At 38.7% G+C, this 10,700-nt stretch overlaps 1 protein-coding gene across 1 annotated transcript in view; it reads left to right on the forward strand.

Moving 5' to 3' along the window:
* ATG10 (autophagy related 10) overlaps positions 1–10,700 on the forward strand; it is an 87,173-nt gene that overhangs the window by 47,534 nt on the left and 28,939 nt on the right. The window contains exon 4 of the mRNA XM_009281590.2: positions 4,751–4,877. Within this exon, the coding sequence (XP_009279865.1) occupies positions 4,751–4,877 (127 nt within the window). The remainder of the gene's footprint in view (positions 1–4,750; positions 4,878–10,700) is intronic.

The following is a 10,700-nucleotide window of genomic DNA, read 5'->3' on the forward strand; positions in this document are numbered from 1 at the left end:
CCGCCCCCCCCCCCCCCCCCCCGCCCCCGAAACTAGCAGTACCAGTAACTGTGCCTGCGTCACCTCTTCCTCCCTTTCCTGCTTGCAGCCCAATCCTGCCATGCTCCTGCAGGAGAATTTCCCAGGAGGCTGGCCTGCAGCAGGAGGAAACAGGGGTCAAGACAGCAAGAACAGAGATGAGGAACATGGGAATTGGGAGAAAGGCAACAGTGACTTGAGATCCAGGAGAAAAGTGCCTGCTGTTCTTTAAACAACTTCTCTTAGCTTTTCCCCAAAAAAGGGCATTAGGGCCTGCTTCTGCATTTCAAAGGGAATTTGGGCTGAGCAAGGAAGGCTTGCTCAACTGGCATCTGCGGGTAAGGTGGAGAGAGGGAAATGTTTGGCGTCAGCACAGAAAAATCCCTTTTTTATCAGGTAATTCTGTCGCCTTCCCCGTTTACCCTGTCTGTCACTTCCCTGGCCCTTCCCTTTCCTTTGGAACCCTCCCTCCAAAGGTGACCTGCCTTAACCCATACCTTCCTGCTGCTCTTCAGCCTGCAGAGCACAGTTACTACTGAAGAGTATCAAAACACGCTATTAACTCTCTCCTGCTGTCAAATTAACTTGTTACCAGGGGTTTTTAACTTGCCTTCTTTATCAGGAGGAATAAAAATAGTACAAATACGTTCTTTTGCCTTCAGAATGACATTTCCTATCTCTTGATTTAAATAATTTAGCATTTTAAAAGGAACAAATCAATTTAATTTGTTTAGGGGATACTTAAAGGTTGAGAACAGTATTATATCAATTAAATTTAGTGGTAATTCATTTATGATGGAACTAATATAATTAATTAGGTAGTTGCTGCTTATCTTTTTTCTAATACATATGTTGCTTTTAAACATCTGCTCAATAGTCCGTTATGATAGCACGACAATGATTTTACGTGACAGCAATAAAGGAGCAGATGCTTCCTGATGACAACTTCCCAGTTTGTTTAGGAAACAGTCAGTGAGTCCTGGATTCACAGTTTTAACTTGAAGCATGGCAAGCTTGCAAGCAAATTTGCAAAGCAGAAACAAAAAATTGAGAAATCAAATTACTTCATAGCATTTTTAATGATTGCAATTTGGTCAAAACCCCTTTTTTGTTAATGTTGGGGTTTTTTAATTAACTCAGGTATGTTTGTCTTGCCTTTGGAAGATCTAAGCAAAATTTTGAATTTGTTTTGTGATGTGTGTACATGTATGAATGTTTTGCAGCAGTTACAAAATCTTCCAAAGTTTGATTTTGATATTGTCTATTACAGTAACTAAAATTTAGCATTAGCTCAAAAAGAGATAGAACAACAGTATACATAGAAAAGGAAAGTAGAACAATTACTTGAAGAAAAAATTTAAATAGGCTAAAATATGACAATATTTATAAAAATAAAATTCTGTGTTTTTTTTTTTAATAAGTTACACCTGCATTTTATATTTATGGCTTTATCAGTAGTTGGTTAAAGAGTGAAAAATAAATCTCTTCTTTTGGGCTGATACAAAACTCTCTGAGGCTCCATGGCTTTATTCAGCCATGCATAGATTTTTAGATGTTCCAAAGATCGCCTAAAATAACTGTACTCATTTTATTCATCTCATCAGCAAAGTTCATCTCATCAGCTAGAGAGATACCATCAAAACTTCTAGGCTCCAAAATGTACCTTCCCTGCATAAATACTGTGTGTCGTACCTACAGAGACTGTAAAGTACAGGATTACACATCAGTGCTGTATCTTTTTATGAAAGAAGTCTTGAAACTGCTGTTTACCAAAAGGAAAGGGAATTAGAGGTAGCCCTAAGAAGGATTCAGCTATCTGCCTTTGTATGCAGATCACAAATACAATGTGCCCACTTGTCACTAGAAACAGCAGAAAAAGACATCTGAGTATCAGAAACTTACTTCGAGTAAGTGTAGAAACTTTGTAGTAGACCAAAGTCCATCTTGTGGAAGAATGTCAGTTTCAAAGCTTCTTAGAGCTTTGCATTCAGCTGAATGCTTGATTTCAGAAGCTGCCTAAACTATCAGTCAGAAAAATCCAGGAAAATGCAAAATAAATGTGTCCAAGAATATTCTGCTCTCCAAAACAGTAAAGCATTAAAGCTGCCTTCTTCCCTTCTCTGCTGCCTCTCCTGCCATCAAACTATGTACATCTTCTGGGAAGGCCACTTCTAGATAAAATCACCTTTCTCTGGAAGTAGTAGGATGTTTTGGGAAGTACCTCACCCTTTAATATCTGGTAATGACAGGAATTCTTAAGATTTTCAGTGGCTATCTCAAGGAACAATGGAATTAGAAAGTCTCTGCTTTGCTTTCCTTTTCCTAATCCAGAAAATGAAGATAGAAGTTGCTTACCAGCCGAAATCTGTGCTAACCCAGGAAGTTGAATTCTTAATGATGAAGTTGTTCCTAGCTTAATTTATGACTTTCTGAGATAGTAAGTAGGGTTTTTATAAAGCATGGTTTCCCTAAGGGTATACAGGTTTGAGTATTTCATTTTTGAGTGAGTATTAACTTACTACTTTTCCTAAGTATTTGGAGGTAATAAAGAATGTGGCTTCTTTATCATTCAGTCTAAAATCGTCACAAATTAGGTATCAGTATTTATGTGAGGGTATACAGTCATTTTACCCTTATATATAGAAAGCAGGGGAGAGAAGTATGTGTTGACATACAGCTTTTTTCTAGAACAATAGTATTTAGTACATGAACAGGTAGTCTTGCCATGAACAGGTTGTCTTGCCATTTCCAGGAGAAGGTAATGCCTTGCCCCTTTTTTTAGGGCAAGGTAAGCTAATGACTAAGCAATAGGCAAGGCCATAATATCTGATGAAACATTCATGTCTGTAAAGCAGTACGATTTTGATTCCAGGAGGTTGATCCGAAAGGCTTTTGTAAATTTTAATGTAGGTTCAGTTCTGAACATGGACTCTTTCTCTTTCCCACCCCTACAAACTTGAAAGGCAATCTGTAGTTGTTTTTTGTTTTCTTTTACCACATGCTGCTGCTGTTCCTTCTTTTACTATTCTCACTAAAGCATTGAAAATGGATCCGTTTTAAAGAAAGTTCAGCTTACTATAGAGAAGAAATTTCTATTTTCCTCAAGAGATTTTTTTTAATCTGTATTTCACATCTGATCAGAGGGTATGACGTGTGTGAGGAGGAAAAGAGCTTGCCTTCTTAGTCTGTTACACATTTACATGGGAACTGGGCATAGCATACCTAACTTTACCTGGTTGTAAAGTTCACATAACTGTCTGTGAAGTCACATACAGTAATCATCATTGTCCCTTCTAGCATGTTGTCTTTAGTATCTCTTCATGTACAGTTCTTAAAACTAGGTTAACACAGAGAGTGCTTTCTTTAACGTTCCCTTTCAGTGCTTTACATATCTGTGTCCTGATAAGCTAAAATCAACCATTCCTACAGCTGTCCAGAATTTCCCAGAAACCTTCGGTTCTGTAAGCATCTATGATTTTCTCATTTCATGTCCAAAAATGTATTTATAGTACCTTGGAGTGTAGCTTCCCAAGGTCTGGGCTCTCCATTCGTGATCTTCTATCCATGTGCCTCAGCAGCATCTGGTTGTCTAATACACTAAATTTGGAGGAAATAAAAAAAAATTGAAAGTATTTTGTATCTCTTCGTAGATTGATTCATGGCTCAGTTGAGTTAAGGATATGAGATAAAAATGCAAAATAGCTTTAAATTTCTTGTGTGTTAAACCAGCATGGTATTCAAAGGATGCTGGTTCTTCTTTTTGGTTCAGTCTTTTTTATTTTGCTTGGACAGAGGCAGTAAGCCAATATTCACAGTTGCTTAGCACAAGTCAAGTTGTGAAATGCACACCCAACCTGTGGGGCATTATAGTTGCTAAGTTCATGCATGTAAATTTGGGGGTTTGAAAACCAAACAAGTCCACACACATAGTGTCTTCTCGGAAAGTTTGTTCTAATATTTAATCTTAATGGCATTATTAATTTAATGGTTCCACTTTCAGAGATGTTGAGTATCGACAATTTTTAGAAAAGTCAAAACAACTTGATGCTGTACTGCTTGAATATTAATTTGAAATGTTAGGAAATTTATGCTGCAACTGGGGTATATCTCAGTGCATCCATCTCTCCTAATTTATTTCAAATCTACAATAAACTTTACTTACTTTACACCTAAACTATACATTAACAGGAAAAAATTCTGTCAGTTTTAGAAGTATTATTAGCAAAACTAACCTCTGGCAAAAAGCCGTTAAAGAAAGTAGAACAGAGAATTTTTGATGAATACATTTGATTTGTGTTTTGGCAAGCAAAACCAAACTATTTAAGGATACACTTTTAAAATGGTCTATAATAAAGGTAATGAGGATATATGCAACTGTAGTCACCTCATTGTACCAGTTATTGTGCCGTAAAGATTTTAGAGAGCTTTTGTCTTTTGCTTACAAAAGCGGTCTGCACTTAGAAAGACCTCAATTCTGCAAATGCTTACACATAGTTCACAGTTTGTGGAAGTAAGTCTGTAAGATGTCTTTGTAGGTCTTGGACTTCCATGATTTTCTTGCTAAAATTGAAAAATTCCTTTGGGAATTCAAATGAGTAGTGCTGTGAAAGGGGTGATTGCCATTATTTCTGTTCTGTATATTTATTGAATTTATTACAACAGTAGTAATTACTCTTCCCTTGATATGAATACAAAAGTTGATATATTACTGTGTTCATGTTTGTTGTTTTAGGAGTCTTCGGATGATTCTCAAGTAGCTGGAGTTTGTGCGACAGAAGAAGTGATTCGCTATGAATATCATGTCTTGTACTCCAGCAGCTACCAAGTACCTGTGCTTTATTTTAGGGCATACTTTTTAGGTAAGACCAATCTTCTATTAGACAAAGGGAAGAAAAAAAAAAAGTTGGATACACTAGATGTTAAAAACACAGATTTTGTACTAAAGGGAGGAATAGAGTAATGATCATATGTAATAAGAAAGTAAGAGATGAGGCTGTTCACCAGTAAATTTTGTACTACTCCCGACACAGAGCTTCAGGACCTTGGAGTAGATGATATCATCTCAGCCTGAAGGAGGCTGATCTTTGGCTCCTGGCATCTTGCCTGTGGTTGACTAAAACTGCTGGTCATTTTTCTTGTTCTTTTCGTTAAATGAATACTAAAACTTAAAGGTGCAGGTTTGAATTTGGCTACAAAATAAGTGGACATAATTAAAGTGCTTCAGCAGAACTGTGTCTGTTTCTTTGGAGCCTGAATTTGAGCCACAAGGCTGGGGACTAAATGTACCTTTAAAGTGTATGCTGTTTTCTATTTAAATTTGCTGCTTAAAAAAAATAATACCACCAGTAAGGTATTGCCTTTTTCTATCTATTAAAACTGGCTCTTGAAACACTAACTGATCTTCTTTCCTCCCTGGTTTGTACATCTTGTTACCCATTACTCAATTGCTGTAGCCACTGTGATTTCACTCACCATCCTGTCAGGAAGGAAGGAGGAACACACAGCCTCCCTCCAAGGCCGCTGTTAGTGTCACTTATTTAATCAGCAAACATAGAGTGATCACACTGCAGCACTGGCTGTGTTCTGTTCCTCTCTGCCCGAAGACTGTATACCTAGGGCAGAGGGATTGAAATCTTCAAGTCATTTCATTCAGTCTCCTGCATGGTAGCATCAGCATCTTTTGTGTTTTGAATAATCTCCTAACTTTATCTAGATAAAGATGTCTGAACGTTGCCAGTGATATCTTTTCCTTTTTAATTAAAAAGTAGCTTAAGCTGCTTTGAATGTGTTTGGTAGATTTAATCACTCTCTGCCTTACATTGTTTAATGGTTTCTAATTTTGCAGTGTTAGCGTTTTAAAAGGCACTTTAGGTTTAAAATTGAAGAACAAATTCTCACAGACTCCCTGGTGGAAAGATTTTAGTCTGAGGTGCAGTTTCAGGAATGGATAATTTGGGGTAAATCTTCAAACTGGGACATGGGGAATTGGGGACATTGCTCTGCCTTTACCACCAACAGAACTCATTTGCACACATCCTGCTGCAAATTTATTTCTAGAATTATTACAGGCATTTACAAATGCGCAGTGTTTTGCCTTTAAACTTATTGTGCAGACAGGAAGATAAAGTTTTGCTGTAAGAGACAGATTAACCTATTTGTGGTCCTGAAAAATGTCATCTTCTTGGTTTTAGCTCAATTAATAGTGCACTGTCTCTACAGAAGAGGATGGAGATGCCTCAGGTAGAGGAAATAGGACACTATTTCTACTGTATTGTACTTTCATATAATTAGTATTCACCATAAGCAGTTAATCACCAGAGAAGAGCTCCCAGAGACAAAACAAGTTGTTTAGCTTGTCAGCATCAGGGAATCGGAGGTGTTGAAACATGACTCCTTATAGCTGGAAGTGGATATTACAGAAGCTAGTGGATGATCTAATGCACAATCGTAGTATTATGTGCCAACAGCTCCCCTTGCAGTACAAAACTGTAATTGTTCCTACAAGTACAATTATATTTTAAAACACTTCTTGGGAACCTTTCACAATGGAAAACAAGGACTTTTTTTAGAGAATTCCTAAAGTCACCTGGCTTCTCTTCAGCATTTAATATTCTCTTTTAACAGTTAACATTCTCTGACTCTTGAGAGAAGGATACAAAATGCTGGCAATAAGTACTTTTTCAATAATGTTTTCAGCTAGTATTCTCTGATTTTAATTATGGATAGCTTACTTTTGAAAATGAAAAATTCTGTCATCCCTGCAAGTTATTTGCCCGCCTGTGCCGTGCTGTCTGAAGGTCCCAACATGGTGTTTTCAGGAACGTGCAGATGACAGTCACTCACAATCACTTGAGATATCTGAGCAAAGTGTCTTTTGTCTTGTCCTGAGCCTGGTATGAGGAAAACTCTAGGTAATGCCCTGAGATTTTTTTTCCTTTGAGGTAATAGTCTTCATGTGATAGGCTCCTTACCTTGTTTGTCAGACAACTAGTAATATTCACTGCATTCCTCATCTGAAACAATCAGGGAAGAATCTTCTTCTGAGACTTACATCAATTTCCCAGTCTAAATTCCTACCATTATTTGTAGATTAAGTAACAGAATTGGTTCCTCACAAATCTCTTGTGGGCTGTTCACAGTTTCCCTTGAATCCTGTCCATACTGATCCTCATGTTAATTAGAGCTTGTTGCAGGAGGTGAAGGTGAGCTATAATCCTTCCAGTGTTTCCACAGCCCTGCCCTGTCTTGTCTTCCCCAGCAGCAGGGCACAGAGTTTGAATTCAGAACTCTGCTTCCTCTCTGGCAGTATGTTAAGTGCCTATTACACCTGGAGGCCTGCCTAGGAAATAATAATTCTTCTGTTTGACTTGACTAAGTAGTTTTGCTTGTTTTGCAATATTAACTTCCTCACTTTGTATGTTATAATAGCAACTGGTGCCAGCCTGTCCAAATCTGTGTTCTTCCAAACAGACTCTTTAAAAACTTCTCTAGAACAATTAAATCCTGCCTTTCTCCCATTGAATGTGAGTCCAGTTTTCACTGACCACTTGGTCTCTCTCAGTCCCTCCTAGGAAAAAGGCTTCCAAAACTGTTGCTGAGGACATTTTCCTGTCATATTTAGCACGGTTGGCATCTTCAGGAGCTTGTGTCAGTGAGGACATCCCGTTTTCACTCCTCTCTGCTAGTGATTGTGCTCATAAATTGTAGATCAGTTCTTCCTGCAGAAGGACAAAAGTTGTATTGTATCTTTATCCTTGCTGCTGTCTAAATTGGATGAAATAATTTATTTTCTGGAATTCATCTTCAGACCTCTTTTTTTGGTGAGAAGTTTGATATGTAAGGTAGTGCAAGGTAAGGGCTTGAAATTTTAATTGCAACAGAACTAAAACATTCTGAGAGACATCTAAGCTTTTTGGTAGTCTCTGGGGATAGATTTACATGGAAGATCTTGTTCTGCGCAAGGACAAATACTTCACCTGAAAATAACGATTAAGCATGATGACTCTGTCCAGAAAGATGTTTGGGAACTTTATAGGATACAAGAAGATATTTTTAGGCTACATATATATATATATATATATGTAATAAACATTTTTCATTACCTTATGATGCTTACCACGTGGCATATATTCCTAAATTCAGACCTACTGAAGTCCCAGTCTGTGTTGGGAGCTCAAGGCAGTGGTCCTCAGTACCTCAGTCTCAGAGAACTAGGCGTCGTTTCTCCAAAATCAGTCTTATGTATGCCATACCTTTCAGAAATAGGAGCCCTTCTTTCTTTCTCTGGCTTCTGAGATTACCAAATAGGTAGTTGAAGAAATGCAGGAACCCCTGCTGATATCTGATGTCAGCAATTAGCCCTCTTAGAGACAGATGGTATAGGCAATTAGCCTTCCACTTCAATGCTGGCATCAGCCAGATGGGCTGGGCTAGGTCCAGTAAGCTTTCTTTAATCAGCAGAGTATTTTCCCCTTTTCTTAGTCTTTAAGATGTCAAGGAACTTTGGTCTTTTCCTGAACTGTCATTGTCTGAAGCCATACATTCAAAAACCTCTTGCACCGACAGTGAGGTAGCAGCAACACAATTACAGGTGGACAAAGACATCATTCAGGAATCACCCTGCATGTCAAGAAAATAATGGCTTGTCTCACACTTCTCTTCTTATTTTTCCTACAAAGGTAGAGGAAGAATCATGAATGCTGGCTAAGCACCGACAAGGAAGAGCAGGACTAATGGGAGTCAATAAGGACTGCAGCTTAATCCCTCTAGAAAAGAGAGAAGGAATTGGATTTGCAAGTTGACCTGCTCAAAATACATCTAGCTCTCTGACAGAGATATATAGATCCCTGCCAATAAAAACCATGCTAATCAGTGGTTAGAGAGAGGGAGCTTGTAAGATAACGTTAACTTCCTCCAACCCTGAAGGCATGACTTTCTGTATTCATAACCCTACTGGGCCTGACTGATGCACTTTCCAGAATATAGACTTACTCCTTGAACTCAGAAACATGTCACCACTATGTCCTTTCTCAGAAAAATAGCTCCTCTTAAGACCATGTCCCATATGAACTGGTTTTATCATGGCTTTGGGCATAAATAAAATTGAATAATTTGTATAATCATATATTCTCCTAAGCTGTAAAGGTGTTTTTTCTTTTGTGGAAGTGTTTTCTTAAGAGTAGAAAACCCTAATACTTCCTTGGAAAGTATGCCAGAATGAAGCCTCAAAACAATTTGTGCAACCTATGACCAAAAGTGTCAAATAACCTTTAATTAGAAATCTAAGACATTATTAAAAGCCCTCAGTAAACATCAAGAAAACAAAATACAGCAACTTGGGAAGCCTGAAAACTTTCTCTGAAAATGTATGTGAAATCTGTATGCTTAAAGAATTTCTGCTCTTTGTAGAAATTACTGGGAGCTGCAACTCATATGTCGTCTTAATGCCACACCTTGCTGCTGTGAGGGGGCACTCAGCCCTCTGCTTTTTAACTGTTTCTTATTTGTGGTGACATAAACGAGTTAACCCCAAGTGGACCATCAAGAAGCTTTTCTCAGGAAAGTTTGTTATAGTCTAGACAGTTTAAATAATAAAAATCTGTGTTTGTGATAGAAAGGATGTAGTTGTTCTTGCCTGACTATTAAGGCAGATGGTTGATTCGAGCCCCCGGCTAGTTAATGGCAGAGACAGAACCCATACTTAGGCTCTTTTGACTCCCATCCTTTTTCTCCTTTCTCTCAACAAAAATCTTGGTTACTTCCCAGGCTCTTTTGGCCTGTCTTGCTGGGTAGATGTAAGGTTAATTGTATGAGAGTCTGTATTTCGCAGAGCCTGGGTTAGTACTGATGAGCTGATGATGTGTCATGTGCCAGACTGGTGGCATTACAGGCATGGAGCTTCAGACAAAGGTACGGTAAATCTGGCATGACCCACAAGCAGCTATTTCCTTTCACTCTCTGTAATTATTTAATGAGCTGAATTAAACAAAACGTACATATAACCACAAACTTCCACTTCTGTCTGCACACCCGCTCCCAGCTAGACTTGGGATAAGACTTGGGACAAGCTGTAAGAACCTCAGCAGCTGTGTAGTTGTGGGTGGATGATGAGTAAATGTACTTCTGGATGAATCTGAAGCCTCTACCTCCCTCTCCTGCCACTTCTCTTGGCTTGATGCTGCTGTTGCCCTCTTTTTCTGGCTGAACTTTTTGAGTTCAGCTCCATCACAGGAAAGAATGAGACAAGAAGCAGAGAGGCTGCTTGGCTCAGCAGGTGCCACAGTGGCCCCTTGTTGCTAGCAGCAACAATTACAGAGTGCTCTGTCAGCCCAGCTGGATATTTGAAGTCTCAGTGGGTTGCAAGAATGTGTAACAGGGCTGCTAAACATGTAAGTGCTGGCAGCCCTGGAGAAAGGGGTCTAAAAGTGCCTGAAGAATACAGATGCGTGTTTTGTGCAAATCTAGGAGCTCACGAATAAAATGGATTCAGTTATATCATCTGTCCTGGTTTCGGCAGGGATAGAGTTAATTTCTTTTCTAGTAGCTGGTACAGTGTTTTGGATTTAGGATGAGAACAAAGTTGATAACGCACCGATGTTTTAGTTGTTGCTAGGTAATGCTTACACTAGCCAAGGACTTTTCAGCTTCCCATGCTCTACCGACTGAGAAGGCTGGAGGTGCAC

The sequence above is a fragment of the Aptenodytes forsteri genome, unplaced genomic scaffold (genome assembly GCF_000699145.1).
Source record: "Aptenodytes forsteri isolate BGI_AS27 unplaced genomic scaffold, ASM69914v1 Scaffold116, whole genome shotgun sequence".
Classification (NCBI taxonomy): Eukaryota; Metazoa; Chordata; class Aves; order Sphenisciformes; family Spheniscidae; genus Aptenodytes; species Aptenodytes forsteri.